At 45.5% G+C, this 25,030-nt stretch overlaps 1 protein-coding gene across 2 annotated transcripts in view; it reads right to left on the bottom strand.

Annotated features, from left to right (window-relative positions):
- The window catches only part of LOC110492145 (segment polarity protein dishevelled homolog DVL-1), a 50,064-nt gene that overhangs the window by 6,320 nt on the left and 18,714 nt on the right, over positions 1-25,030 (bottom strand). For both annotated transcript variants that reach the window (XM_090203122.1, XM_036947076.2), the window contains exons 4-14: positions 20,192-20,310; positions 13,904-14,042; positions 13,383-13,476; positions 13,196-13,265; positions 11,340-11,479; positions 10,496-10,572; positions 10,000-10,067; positions 9,727-9,804; positions 9,440-9,574; positions 4,689-4,856; positions 4,201-4,419 (exon numbers count right to left, since the gene is read on the bottom strand). In XM_090203122.1, coding sequence (XP_090059248.1) covers positions 4,201-4,419; positions 4,689-4,856; positions 9,440-9,574; positions 9,727-9,804; positions 10,000-10,067; positions 10,496-10,572; positions 11,340-11,479; positions 13,196-13,265; positions 13,383-13,476; positions 13,904-14,042; positions 20,192-20,310 — 1,307 coding nt within the window. The remainder of the gene's footprint in view (positions 1-4,200; positions 4,420-4,688; positions 4,857-9,439; positions 9,575-9,726; positions 9,805-9,999; positions 10,068-10,495; positions 10,573-11,339; positions 11,480-13,195; positions 13,266-13,382; positions 13,477-13,903; positions 14,043-20,191; positions 20,311-25,030) is intronic.

Genomic DNA, 25,030 nt, shown 5'->3' with positions numbered 1-25,030 from the left:
TACATACTGTCACCTCCCAGCCCAGCCTAACCTGTCTACATACTGTCACCTCCCAGCCTAACCTGTCTACTTACTGTCACCTCCCAGCCGAGCCTAACCTGTCTACATACTGTCACCTCCCAGCCTAACAGTCTACTTACTGTCACCTCCCAGCCCAGCCTAACCTGTCTACTTACTGTCACCTCCCAGCCTAACCTGTCTACATACTGTCACCTCCCAGCCTAACCTGTCTACTTACTGTCACCTCCCAGCCCAGCCTAACCAGTCTACTTACTGGCACCTCCCAGCCCAGCCTAACCAGTCTACTTACTGTCACCTCCCAGCCCAGCCTAACCTGTCTAAACCCAGTCTACTGCTGTCACCTCCCAGCCCAGCCTAACCTGTCTAAACCCAGTCTACTGCTGTCAACTCCCAGCCCAGCCTAACCTGTCTACTGCTGTCACCTCCCAGCCTAACCTGTCTAACCCAGTCTACTTACTGTCACCTCCCAGCCCAACCTAACCTGTCTAAGCCCAGTCTACTTACTGTCACCTCCTAGCCCAGCCTAACCTGTCTAACCCAGTCTACTTACTGTCACCTCCCAGCTCAGCCTAACCAGTCTACTGCTGTCACCTCCCAACCCAGCCTAACCTGTCTAACCCAGTCTACTTACTGTCACCTCCCAGCCCAGCCTAACCTATCTTACCCAGTCTACTTACTGTCACCTCCCAGCCCAGCCTAACCTGTCTACTTACTGTCACCTCCCAGAACAGCCTAACCTGTCTACTTACTGTCACCTCCCAGCCCAGCCTAACCTGTCTACATACTGTCACCTCCCAGCCTAACCTGTCTACTTACTGTCAACTCCCAGCCCAGCCTAACCTGTCTACTTACTGTCACCTCCCAGCCTAACCTGTCTACATACTGTCATCTCCCAGCCTAACCAGTCTACTTACTGTCACCTCCCAGCCCAGCCTAACCTGTCTACTTACTGTCACCTCCCAGAACAGCCTAACCTGTCTACTTACTGTCACCTCCCAGCCCAGCCTAACCTGTCTACATACTGTCAACTCCCAGCCTAACCTGTCTACTTACTGTCACCTCCCAGCCCAGCCTAACCTGTCTACATACTGTCACCTCCCAGCCTAACCTGTCTACTTACTGTCAACTCCCAGCCCAGCCTAACCTGTCTACATACGGTCACCTCCCAGCCTAACCTGTCTACATACTGTCACCTCCCAGCCTAACCAGTCTACTTACTGTGACCTCCCAGCCCAGCCTAACCTGTCTTCATACTGTCACCTCCCAGCCTAACCAGTCTACTTACTGTCACCTCCCAGCCCAGCCTAACCTGTCTACTTACTGTCACCTCCCAGCCGAGCCTAACCTGTCTACATACTGTCACCTCCCAGCCTAACAGTCTACTTACTGTCACCTCCCAGCCCAGCCTAACCTGTCTACATACTGTCACCTCCCAGCCTAACCTGTCTACTTACTGTCAACTCCCAGCCCAGCCTAACCTGTCTACATACTGTCACCTCCCAGCCTAACCTGTCTACTTACTGTCAACTCCCAGCCCAGCCTAACCTGTCTACATACTGTCACCTCCCAGCCTAACCTGTCTACTTACTGTCAACTCCCAGCCCAGCCTAACCTGTCTACATACTGTCACCTCCCAGCCTAACCTGTCTACATACTGTCACCTCCCAGCCTAACCTGTCTACTTACTGTCACCTCCCAGCCCAGCCTAACCAGTCTACTTACTGGCACCTCCCAGCCCAGCCTAACCAGTCTACTTACTGTCACCTCCCAGCCTAACCTGTCTACATACTGTCACCTCCCAGCCTAACCAGTCTACTTACTGTCACCTCCCAGCCCAGCCTAACCTGTCTACTTACTGTCACCTCCCAGCCTAACCTGTTTACATACTGTCACCTCCCAGCCTAACCAGTCTACTTACTGTGACCTCCCAGCCCAGCCTAACCTGTCTACATACTGTCAAATCCCAGCCTACTTACTGTCACCTCCCAGCCCAGCCTAACCTGTCTACATACTGTCACCTCCCAGCCCAGCCTAACCTGTCTACTTACTGTCACCTCCCAACCCAGCCTAACCTGTCTACTTACTGTCACCTCCAGGCCCAGCCTAACATGTCTACTTACTGTCACCTCCCAGCCCAGCCTAACCTGTCTACATACTGTCACCTCCCAGCCCAGCCTAACCTGTCTACTTACTGTCACCTCCCAGCCCAGCCTAACCTGTCTACATACTGTCACCTCCCAGCCCAGCCTAACCTGTCTACATACTGTCACCTCCCAGCCCAGCCTAACCTGTCTACTTACTGTCACCTCCCAACCCAGCCTAACCTGTCTACTTACTGTCACCTCCAGGCCCAGCCTAACATGTCTACTTACTGTCACCTCCCAGCCCAGCCTAACCTGTCTACATACTGTCACCTCCCAGCCCAGCCTAACCTGTCTACTTACTGTCACCTCCCAGCCCAGCCTAACCTGTCTACATACTGTCACCTCCCAGCCCAGCCTAACCTGTCTACATACTGTCACCTCCCAGCCCAGCCTAACCTGTCTACTTACTGTCACCTCCCAGCCCAGCCTAACCTGTCTACTTACTGTCACCTCCCAGCCCAGCCTAACCTGTCTACATACTGCCACCTCCCAGCCCAGCCTAACCTGTCTCCTTACTGTCACCTCCCAGCCCAGCCTAACCTGTCTACTTACTGTCACCTCCCAGCCCAGCCTAACCTGTCTACTTACTGTCACCTCCCAGCCCAGCCTAACCTGTCTAGTTACTGTCACCTCCCAGCCTAACCTGTCTACTTACTATCACCTCCCAGCCCAGTCTAACCTGTCTACTTACTGTCACCTCCCAGCCCAACCTGTCTACTTACTGTCACCTCCCAGCCCAGCCTAACCTGTCTACTTACTGTCACGTCCCAGCCTAACCTGTCTACTTACTGTCACCTCCCAGCCCAGCTTAACCTGTCTACTTACTGTCACCTCCCAGCCTAACCTGTCTACTTACTGTCACCTCCCAGCCCAGCCTAACCTGTCTACATACTGTCACCTCCCAGCCCAGTCTAACCTGTCTACTGACTGTCACCTCCCAGCCTAACCTGTCTACTTACTGTCACCTCCCAGCCCAGCCTAACCTGTCTACATACTGTCACCTCCCAGCCCAGCCTAACCTGTCTACTTACTGTCACCTCCCAGCCTAACCTGTCTACTTACCTCTAGTGAAGTCTATCCCCATCCTGTTCTGGTCCAACTGTGTCCTAACCTGTACAGCTCTCTCACTGAACCATGAGTTAGAAAATGTCCTCAGATACTGTTCTACTCATGGAAAACACACGCACACACACACACACAACCCCACTTGGAATTGCCAAATAAAAAAATGTCAATCAAAACAATTTATGGAAAAGATAAATAAGAGATGTAAACATAGCCCCAGTCCTACAACCGTCCTACTGAGAGTTCATCCTGATCCCTCCTCTGTATCAAACCTCTCCGCCACTCAGAACACTCCAGGACAATAAGGATGGAATGCAATGGGAATAACAACGTCTGGGTGATTGATTTCTTGATGATTTGAACAGAAGCTGGGAAATCAGACTGAAGAGCACTATGATGACACGTGTAAAACAGACGAGAAACTGTCCTCCATATTGACTAATTACCACACCAGCCTGATTCCACTCTCCCTCAGTGCGGTGCTATGTCGGCACAATTACAAACAGTGCAGCAGCAACAGAGCACTGTACTGACTAATGTTGCTATCAAACATAGGTTCAGTCAATATTGATGGGAGACTGGGACCTCAGTTGAAATGTTCATGCATAAATCAAGCCATAAGCAGATAAGGTCCTTAGTTTACACAGCCAGTACTGAAGAGCTGTCCCCTGCATGAACCATGTTGAATCATGATCGATATTGACAATATAAGACCATTTAAGGACACACTCTTTCAAGTAAATATGTGTCTGTGTGTGTGTCAACTTTATTTCCCGGCAGGGCAAACAGGCTAAGTTTAACAGGCACATGCCTTATGGAATTTAAATACAATACTTTGTCAACAGTTGACATTAGCTGTCATGAATAGTCACAGCCATAATGTCATGTGATGATTCCTCTAGAATATCAATAAAAACAAATCAAGTTTTTATTGATAAGGATGCTAGTGTTAGTAGCCTTGCAGACTCACCCTCACTGTTGTGGCTGCCTGCACTCCCACTGTGGAAACTTTGGCATGGGTCTGAGTAGCCTGGTGGGAAGCCTGGAGGGGCGGAGGGGAAGGGAGGGCAGGGGAACGGCTGGCCCCCCAGGGGCCATGGGTTGGTGGCAGGGGGAGGGAGGGGGGCCAGGGTGTCCTGCTCAGAGCCCCCACCACTGGAACCCTCATTCAGGTTGAGAGACGCCATGTCTGGTGAGAGAAAGCGAGACAGACAGACAGACAGACAGACAGACAGACAGACAGACAGACAGACAGACAGACAGACAGACAGACAGACAGACAGACAGACAGACAGACAGACAGATAGTGACATCTATTGTGAGGTCGTCCATCTCACGACAGGTAAATAAAAACACTGCAATTGGTCTCTACAGTACATTTAACACAGGTATAATACATCTGTAATAATAATATACAGTACATAATATATTCTTGCCAAAGTGGCTCAGTGTCAGTACTTTGGCAGAGGTCTCCGAAGGTGTAGTAGCACTGCTCTGAGAAGGTGATCTTGTTGACGGTGTGTCTCAGGTAGCCATGTTTCAGCAGACTGCTGGCATACTTCCTAGCATCTCTCCTGTCCTTGAAGCCCTCCACCCTCGAGTAGAGCCAGTCCACCACGTCAGCACCTGGCACAGCAACAACACACTGGTCAAGAAGACTGTAGTCTGCACTACAACAGCAAACAGATTTCATTACGCACACCTGTCCCCTATTCCGACTGATTGTAGTTGTATAAATGTGCCCTTTGTTTCCCCATTGGGCTGTCGATTATTGTTCCCATGTCCGTTGGCCGTGTGAGTACCTATGCGTTGGTGCAGCTGTTATGCTGCGTGCTTTATAGATTGTGTATTACGGGTATCGTTCCGTGTTGTTCATCAAGGTTTACCCTCTCTCTTTTGTTTGGGTATAGCCCAGTGTTTTGTATACGTGTTTGTTTTGGGTGTATTAAAAACCCCTATTGTGTATTCCTGCACCTGTCTGCAACATATTTTATACCAGCGTGACAATATGATTCTATTGTACTATAATATTGATAGCACTAACCACACAACATCTACTTACATTGATTGATGTGATGTCGCCAATATCAAGAACATTTATTGCACAGACGTCACAGTTTCACTAACAGTAAGGGAAGTATTTGCGGGTTTAAGTCCAACTTAAAACCCTTCATTTAGTAATTTTAAATGGCAAATATATCAAAATCAAAGTTTATTTGTCACGTGTGCCGAATACAACAGCTGTAGATCTTACTCTGAAATGCTTATTTACAGGCCCAATCCAATAGTGCAAAAAATGTATTAGGTGAACAATAGGTAAGTAAAGAAATAAAACAACAGTAAAAAAAGACAGTGAAAAATAACAGTAGCGAGGCTGTATACAGTATCGAGGCTGTATACAGTAGCAAGGCTATATACAGTAGCGAGGCTATATACAGTGGCGAGGCTATAAAAGTAGCAAGGCTACATACAGACACCGGTTAGTCAGGCTGATTGAGGTAGTATGGACATGAAGATATGGTTAAAGTGACTATGCATATATGACGAACAGAGAGTAGCGTAAAATAGGGGTTTGCGGGTGGTGGGACACAATGCAGATAGCCCAGTTAGCCAATGTGCGGGAGCACTGATTGGTTGTCCCAATTGAGGTAGTATATACATGAATGTATATATAGAATGTATAGACTGTCTTGGTGTGTTTGGACCATTTGAGTTTGTTGTTGATGTGGACACCAAGGAACTTGAAGCTCTCAACCTGCTCCACTACAGCCGAGGCGATGAGAATCGGGGCGTGCTCAGTCCTCCTTTTCCTGTAGTCCACAATCATCTCCTTAATCTTGGTTACGTTGAGGGAGAGGTTGTTATTCTGGCACCACCCGGCCAGGTCTCTGACCTCCTCCCTATAGGCTGTCTCGTCATTGTCGGTGATCAGGCCTACCACTGTTGTGTCATCTACAAACTTAATGATGGTGTTGGAGTCGTGCCTGGCCATGCAGTCGTGGATGAACAGGGAGTACAGGAGGGGACTGAGCATGCACCCCTGGGGAGCTGCAGTGTTGAGGATCAGCGTGGCAGATGTGTTGCTACCTACCCTCACCACCTGGGGGCGGCCCGTTAGGAAGTCCAGGATCCAGTTGCAGAGGGAGGTGATACTGTCACGTCCTGCCCTTAGTTCCTTTTTTATGTCTCTATTTTAGTTTGGTCAGGGCGTGAGTTGGGGTGGGCATTCTATGTTTTGTGTTCTATGTTTTATATCTCTATGTGTTTGGCCTGGTATGGTTCCCAATCAGAGGCAGCTGGCAATCGTTGTCTCTGATTGAGAACCATACTTAGGTAGCCTGTTTTCCTATTTTGAGTGGTGGGTGATTGTTTGCTGTTGTGTGTCTGCACCAGCCAGAACTGTTTCGGTCGTTCTCTTTGTTATTTTTGTTATTTCTGTGTTCATTAAATAAATATGGACACATACCACGATGCACCTTGGTCCTCTCCTTCCAACAGCCGTTACAGGCACAGGTTGCCTTTGTGTTCTTGGGCACAGGGACTATGGTGGTCTGCTTGAAACATGTTGGTATTACAGACTCAATCAGGGACATGTTGAAAATGTCAGTGAAGACACCTGCCAGTTGGTCTGCACATGCCCGGAGCACATGTCCGGGTAATCCGTCTGGCCCCGCTGCCTTGTGTATGTTGACCTGTTTGAAGGTCTTACTCACATCGGCTACGGAGAGCGTGATCACACAGTCGTCCGGAACAGCTGATGCTCTCATGCATGCCTCAGTGTTGCTTGCCTCGAAGCGAGCATAGAAGTGATTTAGCTCGTCTGGTAGGCTTGTGTCACTGGGCAGCTCGCAGCTGTGCTTCCCTTTGTAGCCTGTAATAGTTTGCAAGCCCTGTCACAAAAGACAAGCGTTGGAGCCGGTGTAGTATGATTCAATCTTAGCCCTGTATTGACGCTTTGCCTGTTTGATGGTTCGTCGCAGGGCATAGCAAGATTTCTTGTAAGCTTCCGGGTTAGAGTCCCGCACCTTGAAAGCAGCAGCTCTAACCTTTAGCTCAGTGTGAATGTTGCCTGTAATCCATGGCTTCTGGTTGGGGTATGTACGTACAGTCACTGTGGGGACGACGTCCTCGTGGCACTTATTGATAAAGCCATGTGGTGTGCTCCTCAATGCCATCGGAAGAATCCCGGAACATGTTCCAGTCTGTGCTAGCAAAACAGTCAAGTAGTTTAGCATCTGCTTCATCTGACCACTTTTTTATAGACCAAGTTACTGGTGCTTCCTGCTTTAATTTTTGCTTATAAGCAGGAATCAGGAGGATAGAGTTGTGGTCGGATTTACAAAATGGAGGGCGAGGGAGAGCTCTGTACACGTCTCTGTGTGTGGAGTACAGTTGATCTAGATTTTTTTCCCTCTGGTTGCACATGTTGATAGAAATTTGGTAGAACTGATTTAAGTTTCCCTGCATTAAAGTCTCCGGCCACTAGGAGCGCCGCTTCTGGGTGAGTGGTTTCCTGTTTGCTTATTTCCTTATACAGCTGACTGAGTGCGGTCTTAGTGCCAGCATCTGTATGTGGTGGTAAATAAACAGCCACGAAAAGTATAGCTGAAAACTCTCTAGGCAAGTAGTGTGGGATGCAATTTATCACAATATACTCTACTTCAGGCGGGCAAAATCTAGAGACTTCCTTAGATTTCGTGCACCAGCTGTTGTTTACAAATATGCACAGACTGCTCCCCCCTCGTCTTACCGGAGTGTGCTGTTCTATCTTGCCAGTGCAGCGCATATCCCGCTAGCTGAATATCCATGTCGTCATTCAGCCACGATTCCGTGAAACATAGGATATTACAGTTTTTGATGTCCCGTTGGTAGGATATTCGTGATCGCACCTCGTCAAATTTATTGTCCAATGATTGCACGTTGGCGAGTAGTATTAACGGTAATGGCAGCTTTCACACTCGCCTTCTCCGGGTCCTCACCAGGCATCCGGCTCTTTGTCCTCTGTTTCTACATCGCTTCCTCTTGCAAATAACGGGGATGTCGGCCCTGTTGGAGTGTTTGGAGAATGTCTTGTGCGTCCTGCTTGTTGTAGAAAAAATCTTTGTCTAATACGAGGTGAGTGATCACTGTCCTCATAACCAGAAGATCTTTGTCTAATCCGAGGTGAGTGATCGCTGTCCTGATATCCAGAAGCTCTTAGTCTAATCCAAGGTGAGTGATCGCTGTCCTGATATCCAGAAACTCTTTGTCTAATCCGAGGTGAGTGATTGCTGTCCTGATATCCAGAAGCTCTTTGTCTACTCCAAGGTGAGTGATCGCTGTCCTGATATCCAGAAGCCCTTTGTTTAATCCGAGGTGAGTGATCACTGTCCTGATATCCAGAAGCTCTTAGTCTAATCCGAGGTGAGTGATCGCTGTCCTGATATCCAGAAGCTCTTTGTCTAATCCGAGGTGAGTGACCGCTGTCCTGATATCCAGAAGCTCTTTGTCTAATCCGAGGTGAGTGATCACTGTCCTGATATCCAGAAGCTTTTTGTCTAATCCGAGGTGAGTCATCGCTGTCCTGATATCCAGAAGCTCTTTGTCTAATCCGAGGTGAGTGATCGCTGTCCTGATATCCAGAAGCTCTTTGTCTAATCCGATGTGAGTGATAGCTGTCCTGATATCCAGAAGCTCTTTGTCTAATCCGAGGTGAGTGATCGCTGTCCTGATATCCAGAAGCTCTTTGTCTAATCCGAGGTGAGTGATCGCTGTCCTGATATCCAGAAGCTCTTTGTCTAATCCGATGTGAGTCATCACTGTCCTGATATCCAGAAGCTCTTTGTCTAATCCGAGGTGAGTGATCGCTGTCCTGATATCCAGAAGCTCTTTGTCTAATCCGAGGTGAGTGATCTCTGTCCTGATTTCCAGAAGCTCTTTGTCTAATCCGAGGTGAGTGATCGCTGTCCTGATATCCAGAAGCTCTTTGTCTAATCCGAGGTGAGTGATCTCTGTCCTGATTTCCAGAAGCTCTTTTTTTTGCCGTAAAATACGGTTGCAGAAACATTATGTACAAAATAAGTTACAAATAATGTGAAAAAACCCACATAATAGCACAATTCCTTGGGCGCCCGTAAAACTGCTGCCATTTCTTCCGGTGCTATTTTACTGAAAAAAAAATCTTATTAATAATACAGTATTATTAGTAGTCAGCGTGCCCTCCCTCTCACCGATGACAGCGTTGGTGATGGTGATCTTCAACCACATCCTGTCCCGGATCTCCAGACCAGAGTCAGGTAGCTGCATCACCTTGACGATGGTTGCCATGTCCGTCTTACTCGCAGATAGCGGCAAGTCGTCAAATTCTGAAGGGGAGAGGAGGTTGAGACACAGCACATTCACAGACAGTGACTGGCAAAATGTTCAGTATGTGGCCTTTCTAGGACTGTGAGAGTGCAGCTATGTCTAGTGACTGCAGTAGTTTGTGTGTGTGACTGTAGTGATAGTGTGGTCATACCGTAGTGTGGGTAGGGTCCGGTCAGGGCCGTTGTGTGGGAGATCCAGGCAGCAGGGTCGATGGGCCTCACTGGCTCAGCTGGAGACACACACACACAATCTCCATCATCTACTGTAAGTTTGCTAGTTTGTGCTCAAACTTCTGCTATAAGTTACAAGCACATCCAATATGTTTTTCAAAAGGTTTTAAAAAGCGAGTTTCCAGCAGAGTTTGAGAGCCCTGTTTGTAAGTGGTAATAACCTGTTGTTGGTGGAACATCGGTAAGTGTCTTACCCCGGGGGATGGTGAAGTAGCTTCGCGGAGACGGGTCCCAACACTTGGCCACAGTAAGACTAATAGGACTGGAGAACACATGGGGAGACAGTCAGTTACAAAACCTTCGACTCACTTCCATAGCTCCTGTGCAGTTAAAAGCACAAGAGGAAACGCTAGAAAAAAAGAAGTCACGTTTGGTTGAACTAGAAGGATTATGGGGAGAAATATTAGTCTGTATTATACAACAGTCAACAATGCAGAAGCTGCTTGAAATTCAAACCCACTGTTTATCCAATCTAACCAGTCAGCATATCGCTGATATGCTAATATAACCCTAATGTACTCCAGTCTTACCATTGCTCATCTTTGAAATCCTGTATTTACCCAATAGCCATGTCCTTTGTCTGTCTGTCCTGACCTCTGATCATCTTCACATGCAACAGTTTAACATCCCTTGAAATGTTTTCTGGGTTATCGCTAACAATCCTGCACTGTAACACAGTCCTGTTCTTACCCTGTTTTGGAGACGATCTCTCTCAGGATCCTCACAGCGTCATCGTTGCTCATGTTCTCAAAGTTCACATCGTTCACCTGAGGATCACAACGAGACAGTTAACGTACACTTTCACGGATCATGTCTTTGAAATGAACAAGTAGTTGGAGAAAACGGACAAAATGATTTAGGACTCTGCTACTGAAATCAGTTTTCTACAAGTCCATCTCCAGGCACTGTTGTAAGGCGTTCAGACGCATATAAAAGCTAATAAATCCTACGCAGCGTTATGCTGTGTGTATGGGTTGAAAAGAGACATGCTGGATCGACAATAACTAGCGATCAGCCACTGTGTGTACAAGAGGAGGTGTGGCCAGAGAGGTTAGTCTGAGTCCAGCCATACAGACATCAAAGAGAACAAACAACAGGAAGGAAAAGGAGAGGCAACATGTAGGATAGAGGGCTACGGGAAGGAAGGTGACGAGGACCATTAGAGTTGTTTGTAAACAGGTCAGAGTTTCAATAGGTCATAGTTTCAATAGGTCATAGTTTCAATAGGTCATAGGTTTCAATAGGTCATAGGTTTCAATAGGTCATAGGTTCCAGTTTCCCCTTTACCTTATTGTTAGAACTCATTAACATAAACATTGTTTGAAACACAGTATCCGATCATCACTGGCAATGCTATAATAATCACAAAGCAATTTGCTCACTGGACATTTGTGCACATTTGCTTTCCCGCAACGGACCATAAAAGTAGAACAAAAAAATAACTCATAAAGAACACAAAATATACTTTAAGCTTATAATACTTCCTAGAAAATGAACCTAAGGCTCATTTGTAGTGGGTGGTAGTGTCGTATACCTGTAGGAGCATATCTCCAGGTTCTATCCTGCCATCTGCAGCCACAGCTCCTCCCTTCATGATGGAGCCGATGTAGATCCCTCCGTCCCCCCGGTCGTTACTCTGACCCACAATACTGATACCCAGGAAGTTATACTTCTCTGTAAGAGAGAGGGGGAGAGAGGTCAGTTAAAAGTCTCATGTACAGTGCCTTCGGAAAGTATACAGACCCCTTGACTTTTTCAACATTTTGTTAGGTTACAGCCTTATTCTAAAATTGATTAAATTGTTTTTTTCCCCCTCATCAATCTACACACAATACCCCATAATGACAAACCAAAAACAGGATTTTTAAAATTGTTAATAATTTATTACAAATATCACATTTACATAAGTATTCAGACCCTTTACTTAGTACTTTGTTGAAGCACCTTTGGCAGCAATTACAGCCTCAAGTCTTCTTGGGTATGACGCTACAAACTTGGCACACCTGTATTTGGGAAGTTTCTCCCATTCTTCTCTGTAGATCCTCTCAAGTTCTGTCTGGTTGGATGGGGAGCGTCGTTGCGCAGCTATTTTCAGGTCTCTCCAGAGATGTTCGATCAGGTTCAAGCCCAGGGCTCTGGCTGGGCCACTCAAGGACATTCAGAGACTGGTCCCGAAGCCACTCCTGCATTGTCTTGGCTGTGTGCTTAGGGTTGTTGTCCTGTTGGAAGGTGAACCTTCGCCCCAGTCTGAGGTCCTGAGTGCTCTGGAGCAGGTTTTCATCAAGGATCTCTTGGTACTTTGCTCTGTTTATCTTTGCCTCAATTCTGACTAGTCTCCCAGTCCCTGCCACTGAAAAATATCCCCACACCCTGATGCTGCCACCACCATGCTTCACCGTAGGGATGGTTCCAGGTTTTCTCCAGACGTGACGCAAAGTTCAATCTTTGCTTCATCAGACCAGAGAATCTTGTTTCTCATGGTCTGAGAGTCTTTAGGTGGCTTTTGGCAAACTCCAAGTGGGCTGTCATGTGCCTTTTACTGAGCAGTGGGTTCCGTCTAGCCACTCTACCATTAAGGCCTGATTGGTGGAGTGCTGCAGAGATAGTTGTTCTCCCATCTCCACAGAGGAACTCTAGAGCTCTGTCAGACTGACCATTGGGTTATTGGTACCTCCCTGCCAAGGTCATTCTCCCCCGATTGATCAGTTTGGCCGGGCGGCCAGCTCTAGGATGAGTCTTGGTGGTTCCAAACTTCTTCCATTTAAGAATGATGGAGGCCACTGTGTTCTTGGGGACCTTCAATGCTGTAAACAGTTTTTGGTACACATCCCCAGATATGTGCCTCGACACAATTCTGTCTCGGAGCTAAACGGACAATTCCTTCAACCTCATGGCTTGGATTTTGCACTGACATGCACTTTCAACTGTGGGACATTATATAGACAGGGGTGTGCCTTTCCAAATCCTCTCAACTCAATTGAATTTACCACAGGTGGACTCCAATCAAGTTGTAGAAACATCTCAAGGATGATCAATGGAAGCAGGATGCACCGGAGCTCAATTTCGAGTCTCATAGCAAAGGGTCTGAATACTTACGTAAATATGGTATTTCTGTTTTTTTTCTAAAAACCTGTTTTCGCTTTGTCATTATGGGGTATTGTGTGTAGATTTCTGAGGATTCGTATTTATTTAATCCATTTTAGAATAAGGCTGTAACGTAACAAAATGTGGAAAAAGTAAAGGGGTCTGAATACTTTCCCAAGGCACTGTAGTTTAAAGACTTTATGGGGTTTAAAGACCGAGTACACTGATGATGTTTGTATAAAAAATAGTTGTGTACAAAGAAAGGCATAAATGAAAGAAAATGAGAGGAAAAGGTGAAGTCCTTACCCATGTTGAGTGTGACAGTGATGATGTTGAGGCTCATAGTGGAATCTGTGATGCTGCTGAAGGACGAAGACTGGAAAAGAGAGAGGGAGAAACTTAGTGTGTCAGACACATACTCACAACCGTTCTTGTTCCCTTTCTCACTCACACACACGTATGCGCAACAGTCCAGTGTTTAATGGGAGCTTACCCGGTCAATTTTGGCCACTTTGTGCCTCCGTCGTCGGCGTTTGTGTCTGCGCATTAGCTGAGAAGACGAGCTCTGCTCTGTGGAGCTGCTGAGTCTGAGACACAATACAATACAATACAATGTCATGTTTATTGGTCTATTATACAGAGACAATGGAAATGTGGTACCTTTTTCTGTCACAGTACCCAGCCCCCACGACTGGGGAACAGCACAGGGTCAGCCCCAACACACAACACACACGACTGGGGAACAGCACAGGGTCAGCCCCACCACACAACATACACGACTGGGGAACAGCACAGGGTCAGCCCCACCACACAACACACACGACTGGGGAACAGCACAGGGTCAGCCCCACCACACAACACACACGACTGGGGAACAGTACAGGGTCAGCTGCAGGGCAGCTCCCCTGGAGCATGGAAAGCGGGGGGATTTGTTGATTTCAGTAAAGAACCACTGATGAAAAGAGGGAAATTAGAGAAAGGACAGAGAGAGGGGGAGAGAGAAAGACCATCTACCGGCTGGCATCCTCATCCTCCTCACTGTCGACGAAGGAGCTGGACTCCAGTTCACTGCTCATCACTGAGGCGCTGTCGTAGCCCATGGCAGAGTCCCTCGCTGTGCGCTCCGACTTAGAGTGGCCATTGATACGAGGGACTGGGGAGGAGAGAACCACACGACAACAACCACAGGTAAGATATCAACACTTTGATACAACTTCAGATCATGACATAATACTGTGGAGGACAACTCAGAGCTGAAAAAGTTGGAGAGATGATATGAAAAACGACGAGAGAAACATTTCCCAACGTTATAGGAAAACCACCAAGAGGAGATTTTAGTATTAAGGACAGGATCAGGACATCTAATGGGAAATCAAGAAAAGGATTTAGAAGAGGTGAAAGACCAGTGTGGAAAGAGAAAGAGAAAGAGGTGAGAGATTACCAACCAGTGCACTTGGCTTCTGAAAAAGCTTGAAATGCCATCAGAGGATAACAGAAACAAATTGAGGCTGCAGGTAGAGTAGCCATTAAGAGTGTCGGGCCAGTAACGAAAATGTCTTTGGTTCGAATCCCTGAGAAGACTACGTGAAAAATCTGTGGATGTGCCCTTGAGCAAGACACAGCCCGAACTGCTCCCTTAAGTCACTCTGGATAAGTGTCTGCTAAAATGTATTTAAACTGGACCAAGGAGGCCTTTTACAACGGGTTCACTAGTACACAGAGGATTCACTAGTATACAGAGGATTCACTAGTACACAGAGGATTCACTAGTATACAGAGGATTCACTAGTACACAGAGGATTCACTAGTACACAGAGGATTCACTATTACACAGAGGATTCACTAGTACACAGAGGATTCACTATTACACAGAGGATTCACTAGTACACAGAGGATTCACTATTACACAGAGGATTCACTAGTACACAGAGGATTCACTAATACACAGAGGATTCGCAATCACAGAGGGAATTTCTGTTACAAACATGGCAAAGTACCTGTATGGCAGTTTTATGGTTAACACATTTTCACTGAATGGACTTAACAGAATGAACATGATCATTTTGAATTGTCCAGTCAGTGTATCGTGACATGATTATGATACCATTATGATAGGCTTCAATTAATGTTTTATTCATGTTCTAATAAGAGGATCAACCAAAACAATAACATCTGTGTCCCAAATTCACAACACTTCTCCCACACACCCATACGTACAGTGGCAGAGGCGGGGTCCTGTCTCAGCAGGGTGACAGCGGATTGGCTGGAAGGTTCTGGCAAAGCGTCGAGGGCGTGACTGACCCTGCGTTCTCCGCGAGCGACCAAAACATTCCAATAGTGTGGTGGTGCCCATTACTGACTGACCCCAAAGGGTGCAAACACATACTCTCTGACTCTCAAAGAGCTGTACAATCCTCCTCCTCCCAGGATACACACACACACACACACACACAACTAAACACACACAACACACACAACTAAACAGCAGTTTTGTCTCAGGTGCAAAACTCAGACTGCCTGGTGTCTGTGTAGTGGTCTGTCCCTGTGCTTCTCTCTCTCGACCCCTTTGAGAGGGATCAGGATCTCTGCCCAATGACAGGCTGCTGGCAGACTCCAGTCCTCAACTACAACAAAGGCGGTGAAAAAAGAGAAAAGAAAAGAGTAAACGTGGAGAATGGCACTGTGAGTTGAGGAGAGATAACACAATCACTCAATAGAATATGTTCTCAGGTATACCTTGACTTATTCTAATTCTGCAAATGTCTGACTCTTACAGTCCTGGGTATTGTGGTAGGCCTACACATGATTTATCTGCTACAATACCCGACAAACAATCATAAAAAATATACATCAAAAATTAAAACCTATTCTGTTTTGGGATATTGTGCTGTGAACTATAACACCTTGTGTCAAAGCTGACTTTTATCCTCCATTAGTCAGATTGGATTTGGAGATTCCAATTTCATTATTCTTTTTGAGCCATGAAGTAATTTTATATCGGCTCAAACTAAGGTATTAGTCTACGGTATTATAAGGTGATTAAGTAGGCTATAATTGAAAAGTAATAAAGAATTATGACAGGAGAAAACGAATACATTAGGTTCTCCAAAAATACATGTCCTTATTGCATGAATAAATGTGTCAACCTCTTCAATCGAAGGGAGAGTCCACAGCAGGAAGAAAACGCTTCCTTAAGCATAAACAGTAGCCCGTCTGTATTTTCTTCTGCAGCTGAAAGACAATTAATAGTTCCTTCCACGTTCAGCCATATATAGTAGAATGCATTACTTTACTAGTATTGCAAACATATAAAATTGCCTAAATAATCTAACACAAAACAACAGGTAATCTACAGGTAGCCTTTCAATTTATTGCTGAATAGGTGAGACTCACAATAACCTGCATTAACCTAAAATAAAAACGAATGCTATTATTTAATTACATCACATGTATCTATAATTTAACAGCTAGTGGACTACAAACGACCCTACACAGCGATACCATGAGTAAATTAGATTGCTTTACCTCAAACGCGGGAGAGTCAGATGAGAGAGACAGTGCTCTCTTGCGACGCACTGAGAAACTGAAGAAATTGGTAGCGCACACATTTTTTACCCAGCACTCCCATCCCATGGCGCGCGACTATAGAATGTTTGATAATCCCTCTTTGACCTATCAGAGAAATGCATTCCACAGCGTGTAGAGAGAGCACAGCAAGTGAAGGGATTTGATATTATGCACAAGCATATCTCTGACCGCCAGAGGTGATTGGGCTATCAGGTCATTAACGCCAAAGCCTGCATCACAATGCACTTCGCATAATACCAAATGTTTAAACAAAAAATGACGCAAAACACTAGGTTCCAAGTATATAAAAAATATAGGAATTTATCATTTGACCTCCATTACTTTTCTTATTGAACGAAATATTCTGCCTTAATGTTGTCTACATTTTGATTATTATACAGTGAACAGTAAGACTATTCCAGAATCAATACACTTATTGTAGATGTCAAAAGCCATAGCGTGATATACCCAGGCAGACAGTTATGGACGTCAGTTCACATCCTACCTCCCCCCCCCCCCCCCCGCCCCTCCTCTCGCAGTGCAGGTAGCAGAGCTAAAAACCTCTCACACAGTATCCTGCGGGCCCTGTAGCTATGTCCACTCCTCTACCTGTCAAACACTGCATTATTCATCCATTCATTCTCACATACCTACAGCCAGAAACGAGAGAACAAGGGATATGTTAACCTCGGTTAAAACACTTTGATTCACCCTGCTCTGTTCACGCCATTCACACAGTGGCACTTAAAGAAAAGAGGGGAATTCCTGCTATTCTACCGCTGCAGGGCCAGGCAGGATAACTTACACGGTGCTGCATGGGCGTGAGTCTCTCAGTCGAGGACACAGATAGAGTGGCCACCATGGCATTGTATAAAGAGCCCTAAACAAATAAAGCCTAATTGAATTGGACTATATTGAGCAGTGTAGGGCAGCTTTTATGATCCATTAAGCAGTGTGTTCACCAAGAGGGACATGCCCTGTTCCCTGACACACATTTAATTAGCACTAACTAACTAGCAGGCAGGCTGGCTGGCAGGGAAACCAAATGTAGGGAGGGGAGGGAGGTAGGGGGTGAGGGGAGAGAGAGATTACTACTCCATCAACACAGGGCCATGACACACAGCCCTATTTTCTATTTCTCAAATCAGAACTTAAGAGACTGACTATAAAAACAAAGACTGTAGTGAGAGGAGAAGAGTCAGGCTGCATGATTCCAGTTCTGTAGTTTGCCTCCCCGTAGGACAACAGATACACACACACACACACACACACACGTACACAAACACACACAGATGCTCCTGAGTTGTGCTCTCTCTTCCCTACAGCACCGACCAGCCTGATGTGTTATCATGCTCCTCCTAATTAAGCCACATAAATGAATGACTATTTGGTTAATGAGCCTGGAGCTGCAGGACCCACACAACCAGACTCTCGCTGTGAACAGCAGATCAGTGGGGGAAGAGATGGAGTGATGAGATAAAGAGATAAAGGACTGTGTCTGGCTCTATCTGCTGTGGGCATGGATGGAGGAGAAACAGAGGGACAGCAGGGACTGGAAGCTGACGCTTTACAGTAGAGAGGAAGTCCTTCACCTTATGTTGAATGGAAAATATAGACACCCATATCGTCACACTGTCTAACCAGATCCAGGAGTACTGTATAAACACGAATAAGGGTAGAAGAATGAGTGACTATAATCATTGGAAGAATCAGGCTCGCTCATAATGTATCAATTGTCCAAACGGCCATCTTAAATCTTGTCATTGCTTTGTCACACTTTGCTGCTAAACACACCTTGTTTTTCTTAAAGCACCACACGGCACAAATGAATTGTGAGTGTAGAAAGAGTGTAGATACGTCATGTGCTTAGTTACTCTCTGACAAACAGGGTGGCGTGATGAGAGGAATGCCCCTGAAGGAGGAAACAGAGAGGAAGCCTTCCTCCTCTTCAAGTATCCTTCTTAGAACTCTCGACTGAGCGCCGTGCCATAACATGTCCATGGCAGTAGCTAGGTTTCCACCCAATTGGCGACAGATTTTCACGTGAAGATTCTAAAATCTGCATGAAGAAAATATATGCATTTTCCAACAGTGGTGTTTCCACCAAATGGACTTGTTGTGGACAAAATGTACTTTTTCACTTGAACTTTCAATGTGTTTCCATCACATGTTCTACTCTACTGATAGTTTTGTCACAGAAACTGTTGGGTAAAATAGATAATAAGTCTACTCTGGTCTACGCACGTGCACTCTAGCCAACAGCTGGCAGATTCAGTGGGGGGTATGATAGTATGACATTATTATAGATAAGACAGAGACTATTTACATTTGTCAAACAGCAGTCAAGCATCAATCATCATGTCACCAGAATAAGACCCTCCATATTTATCGAAAGGGGCATCAAGCTCATCACTGTGCACTTTCACCACCCTGTGAAGTTCACCATAACTTATTTCATCTGTAGCCTAATACACTGCATGGTTTCCCAAGTCGTAGTGAGAGGACCACACATGTCATCGCGTGACTCCAAGTTTATTTGCGCATAAAGGCTATAATATCAATATTTGCGCATAAAGACATTTCCACCACCATTTCGTGCATAATTAATTTTACAGACACAACAAGATCCCACCATGTCAAAAAAACAAAGTATATATCTGCATTTATGAAATTGTACCAAATCTACATACTGAATGACTTATTCTGAACCAAATACATACTGAATGACTTATTCTGAATCAAATACATACTGAATGACTTATTCTGAACCAAATACATACCGAATGACTTATTCTGAACCAAATACATACTGAATGACCTATTCTGAATCAAATACATACTGAATGACTTATTCTGAATCAAATACATACTGAATGACTTATTCTGAATCAAATACATACTGAATGACTTATTCTGAACCAAATACATACAAATACATACTGAATGACTTATTCTGAAGCAAATACATACCGAATTACTTATTCTGAACCAAATACATACCGAATGACTTATTCTGAACCAAATACATACCGAATGACTTATTCTGAACCAAATACATACTGAATGACTTATTCTGAACCAAATACATACTGAATGACTTATTCTGAACCAAATACATACTGAATGACTTATTCTGAACCAATTGTCTTGTGAGTTTACTGACAGTTTACCATGTCCATTGTTTATGACATGTGTACATGCAGTAAGGATAAAATAGCCAACAATAAAGAGTTTATTTGAATACAAACGGCAGTACTTTCCCAATAGGAAAAACATACAATGCTGGTTTCATATCTCCACGATAACCAAGAGGCAGCTAGCTATACATCATGCAGTGTCATGAGATCAACACACTCCTATAGATCCTGAGGTTAAACCATCAGGTGGAAAATAGCCTCTGACCATGAACCTGAGTCCCACTTAGGTAACACAAGATAGGTTGCTGGGAAAAACAGACAGCGCCACAAGCAATCCTGGTCAAAGTATCCCACTTACCTGCCACCAAAAGATCTATGTTGTTATTGTTCTCACACTATTCTGCACTCTGTGAACCCCCTGATTTGTTTCAGATATTGTTTACTCTCCACCCTTTTGGGATACGAGTGAACAATGTCACCAGATTGGTATATTGATACAATGATGTGTAATAATGTTGTGATTTGTGTTATTGGTGTTACCGTACCACATGTACTGTACTTAGGTAGTTCGCCCAATCATGTGTGTATTGTTCCTCACTTTCAGTCTCTCGTGCTCTCCTCCGTGCGCGTTCTCTCTCCCTCTCCCTACGGTGGCTCAGGAGGGACTCTGTACCCGTCTCCGTGTCCAGGCCATCCCGACTGCTTACTGCGTTGGCACTGAAATACACACATTTAAACAGTTTATTTGGATAACAATGAAACACACACAAAACACCTTCATAATTCCATACCATGTCTCCAAATCTCTTGCATTGTCCCAAGTTCAATGCACCTCTGTCTGGCATTATCTGTACAGTGAGGAGAACCTCGCAGGGATTCATCTGAAATGATGCGTTATTGTGTGTGTGTGGTATGTGTTTCAATAAGTGTCATTAATGACCAGATACCCTGAGAGGAGATGGATGCTTTCTGTCCAAAGCTGTTTGATACTAATGAGGAGGGCCATTGAAAGCCCAGATGGTGCCTGTGGAGGTGTGTGTGTGTGTGTGTGTGTGTGTGTGTGTGTGTGTGTGTGTGTGTGTGTGTGTGTGTGTGTGTGTGTGTGTGTGTGTGTGTGTGTGTGCGTGTGCGTGTGCGTGTACGTGTGCATGTGCGTATGGTGGACGGGTAGAGCAGGTGTGGGCTGAGCTGAGACATGTGCAGTACAGGGCTGGATGGGATATGCTAGACGGCAGGTCATTCTATCAGAGGGGGTGAGAGGCTTTAGCCTCAGGGCAGCAGGGTAAGAGACACCTGTCTGATCGCCTGTGTTGGCTGATCCTGCGTGAGATTACCAGCCCCACCCACCCAAAACCAGAGGCCTTTGAAGCCCCAATAGCTTATTTCTGTCCCGCGGTCATTACTATCCAGAACCCCATGGATATTAAAAATAACACTGCACAGAATAACTACCCAAAAAGCTCCTCAAGGGCAATCCAGAGACACTGTTTGCTGACAGCTACAAAGAGGGGAACGTAAGCAACTTCATTTTCCACCCAGACATCCCCTGGCATGGTGCTATATTAACACAGAATATCCCCTGGCATGGTGCTATATTAACACAGAATATCCCCTGGCATGGTGCTATATTAACACAGACATCCCCTGGCATGGTGCTATATTAACACAGACATCCCCTGGCATGGTGCTATATTAACACAGACATCCCCTGGCATGGCACAGCGCTATATTAACACAGACATCCCCTGGCATGGCACAGTGCTATATTAACACAGACATCCCCTGGCATGGCACAGTGCTATAAGAGCACACTGCCCCTATGTCAAGAGAGAAGGTTTTGGCCCAGGGTGGAAACTCAGAATACGGGATCAGAGAGAGAGCCCAGCAGGAAAAGATCTCTCTCTGTGACGACTCCCCCATCCTGAGTGAGTCTGATCACACCTCTTCAAACTGTCCTGCAGACGAGGATAGTCACCACTCTCTCTCCCAGCACCTCACACAGGAGCAACAGAATCACAGACACCCCACCCAGACCAGTGAGACCTACAAGACCACGTCCTGAAGGACCTGCACCGGGAGATCCCACACCAAGAGGACCTACACCCAGACCACATTATCACCAGCCACACCCCAACCAACTAACACCATCCCAAGCAAACCCCGGCCCCACCCTATACAGGCTTCCCCATATCAGACCTATGCCCTATCTGCCCTAACATGACTGCAGGACATATGCCCAGGCCGTGAGCAGATCAACAGGCCCAACCCCCACTATTACACCTGCCCAAGCCCCATCCTGCGACCTAAGAGGTATGTATCAGATGCTCCACATGCTCTGCCCTACTGTGATGGTCCAGGCCAAACCACACAAGAACAACACTAGACACTATGGAACAAAAAGACGTTACTATCTCATCCTGGAATATACAAGGTCATCTACCTTTAGTCTAAAGAGCAGGAACCCAGACTTCATCAAAGAAATTGGAAATACAGACATTGTCATCCTACAAGTAACATGGTTACAGAGAGCTGGTAGTCTCTTCCATCCACCAAACTACCAGGTGTGAAACAGGGAAGAGACTCAGGGGGTAGGCTAATTAGGTATAGAGCAGACATAACCCACTCTATTACACAAGTCAAAACAAAATGTTACATCTGGCTAGAAATTAATAAGGCAATGATCTCAACAGAGAAAAATGTCCTCATGTGTGCTACCTATATCCCCCCACTAGAATCCCCATACTTTAACGATGACAATTCTCCATCCTAGAAGAGGAGATCAACAATTTCCAGGCCCAGAGACAAGTCTGCGGCAACCTAAATGCCAGAACTGGACAAGTACTTAACAACCTTGGTACACAGGAGGGACAAACGCCTACCTGGAGGTGACAGCATTCCCTCCCCCATATGCCCCCCTAGACACAACTACGACAACATAACCAACAAAAATGGGTCGCAACTCCTGTACTCTGTCGGACGCTGGGTATGTACATAGTCAACAGTAGGCTTCGAAGGGACTCCTTTGGTAGGTTCACCTATAGCTCATCTCTTGGCAGTAGTACTGTAGACTACTTTATCACTGACCTCAACCCAGAGTCTCTCAGAGCGTTCACAGTCAGCCCACTGACACCCCTATCTGATCACAGCAAAATCACACTGCTTGAACAGAGCTGTGCTCAATCATGAGGCATCAAAACCAAAGGAACTGAATAATATTAAGAAATGCTATCGATGAAAGGAAAGTAGTGTGGAAATCTACCAAAAAACAATTAAGCAACAACGAATTCAATCCCTTCTAGACAATTTTCTGGACAAAATGTTTCACTGTAATAGTGAAGGTGTAAACTTGGCAGTAGAAAACCTAAACAGTATATTTGACCCCTCAGCTTCCAAATCAAATCTAAACATTTCAAGCAGACAACCTAAGAAAATTAACAACAATGACAAATGGTTTGATGAAGAATGCAAAAACCTAACAAAGAAATTGAGAAACCTATCCAACCAAAAACAGAGACCCAGAAAACCTGAGCCTACTATGGTGAATCACTAAAACAATACAGAAATACACTACGGAAAAAGAAGGAACAGCACGTCAGAAATCAGCTCAATGTAATTGAAGAATCCATAGAATCTAACCACTTTTGGGAAAATTGGAAAACTCTAAACAAACAACAACATGAAGAGTTATCTATCCAAAACGGAAATGTATGGATAAACCACTTCTCCAATCTTTTTGGCTATATAACAAAGAACAAACAGCAAAAAATATACATGATCAAATACAAATCTTAGAATCAACTATTAAAGACTAACAGAACCCACTGGATTCTCTAATTACATTGAATAAAACTACAGGACAAAATACAAACCTCCAACCCAAAAAGGCCTGTGGGGTTGATGGTATCCTCAATGAAATGATAAAATATACAGACCACAAATTCCAATTGGCTATACTTAAACTCTTTAATAACATGATCCTCAGCTCCTCAGATTATAATGGCGCTGGAGGGGATGGCTGCCGTTTCACGGGCTCCTAACCGACTCATTTTGTACATAATGTTGCTGCCACCGTCTCTTATGACCGAAAATAGTTTCTGGACATCAGAACAGCGATTACTCACCTCGAACTGGATGAAGATTTTTCTTTAATGAGTCCAACGCGAAGGATATACTGTTTTGTCGAGAAAATGCACAAATCCCGTGAAGAAAAGATGTATTCGCCGACGAGAGGTATACCACCACTACACTACCTTATTTTTGGCCAACGTGCAATCATTGGAAAACAAACTATGATTTAAGATTATCCTACCAACAGGACATTAAAACTGTAATATCTTATGTTTCACCGACATGTGGCTAAACGACGACACGGATAATATAGAGCTGGCTGGCTTCTCGGTGCATCGGCAGGACAAAGAAGCTACGTCCGGTAAGACGAGGGGCGGGGGTGAGTGTCTATTTGTTAATAACTGCTGGTGCGCGATGTCTAATATTAATGAAGTCATCGAGGTATTGCTCGCCTGGGGTAGAATACCTCATGATAAGCTGTAGACCACACTATCTACCAAGAGAGTTGTTATCTATATTATTCGTAGCCGTCTACTTACCACCACAAACCGATGATGGCAGTAAGACCGTACTCAACGAGCTGTATAAGGCCATAAGCAAACAAGAAAATGCTCATCCAGAAGCGGCGCTCCTAGTGGCTGGGGACTTTAATGCAGGCAAACTTGGTACCACATTTGTACCAGCATGTCACATGTGCAACCAGAGGGAAAAAAAACTGTAGACCACCTTTACTCCACACACAGAGATGCATTCAAAGCTCTCTCTTGCCCTCCATTTGGTAAATCTGACCATAATTATATCCTCCTGATTCCTGCTTACAAGCAAAAACTAAAGCAGGAAGTACCAGCTCAATTCGGAAGTGGTCAGATGACGCAGATGCTACACTACAGGACTCTTTTGCTAGCACAGACTGGAATATGTTCTGGGATTCATCCAATGGCATTGAGGAGTATACCACCTCAGTCACCAGCTTCATCAATAAGTGCATTTATGATGTCGTCCTCACAGTGAACGTACATACATATCCCAACCAGAAGCCATGGATTACAGGCAACATCCGCACCGAGCTAAAGACTAGAGCTGCCGCTTTCAAGGAGCAGGACACTAATCCGGATGCTTATAAGAAATCCTGCTATGCCCTCAGACGAAACATAAACAGGCAAAGCGGCCATACCGGACTTAGATTGAATCATCCCTGACGCTCGTCGGATGTGGCAGGGTTTGAAAAATATTACGGACTACAAAGGGAAACCCAGCCGCGAGCTGCCCAGTGACGGAGCCTACGAGTTAAATGCCTGTTATGCTCACTTCGAGGCAAGCAACACTGAAACATGCATGAGAGCGCCAGCTGTTCCAGACGACTGTGTGA

The sequence above is a fragment of the Oncorhynchus mykiss genome, chromosome 16, assembly GCF_057628025.1.
Source record: "Oncorhynchus mykiss isolate SJ-2025 chromosome 16, ASM5762802v1, whole genome shotgun sequence".
Classification (NCBI taxonomy): Eukaryota; Metazoa; Chordata; class Actinopteri; order Salmoniformes; family Salmonidae; genus Oncorhynchus; species Oncorhynchus mykiss.
Note: the sequence above shows the minus strand (reverse complement) of the source record. Positions and strands in the feature narration are given on the sequence as shown.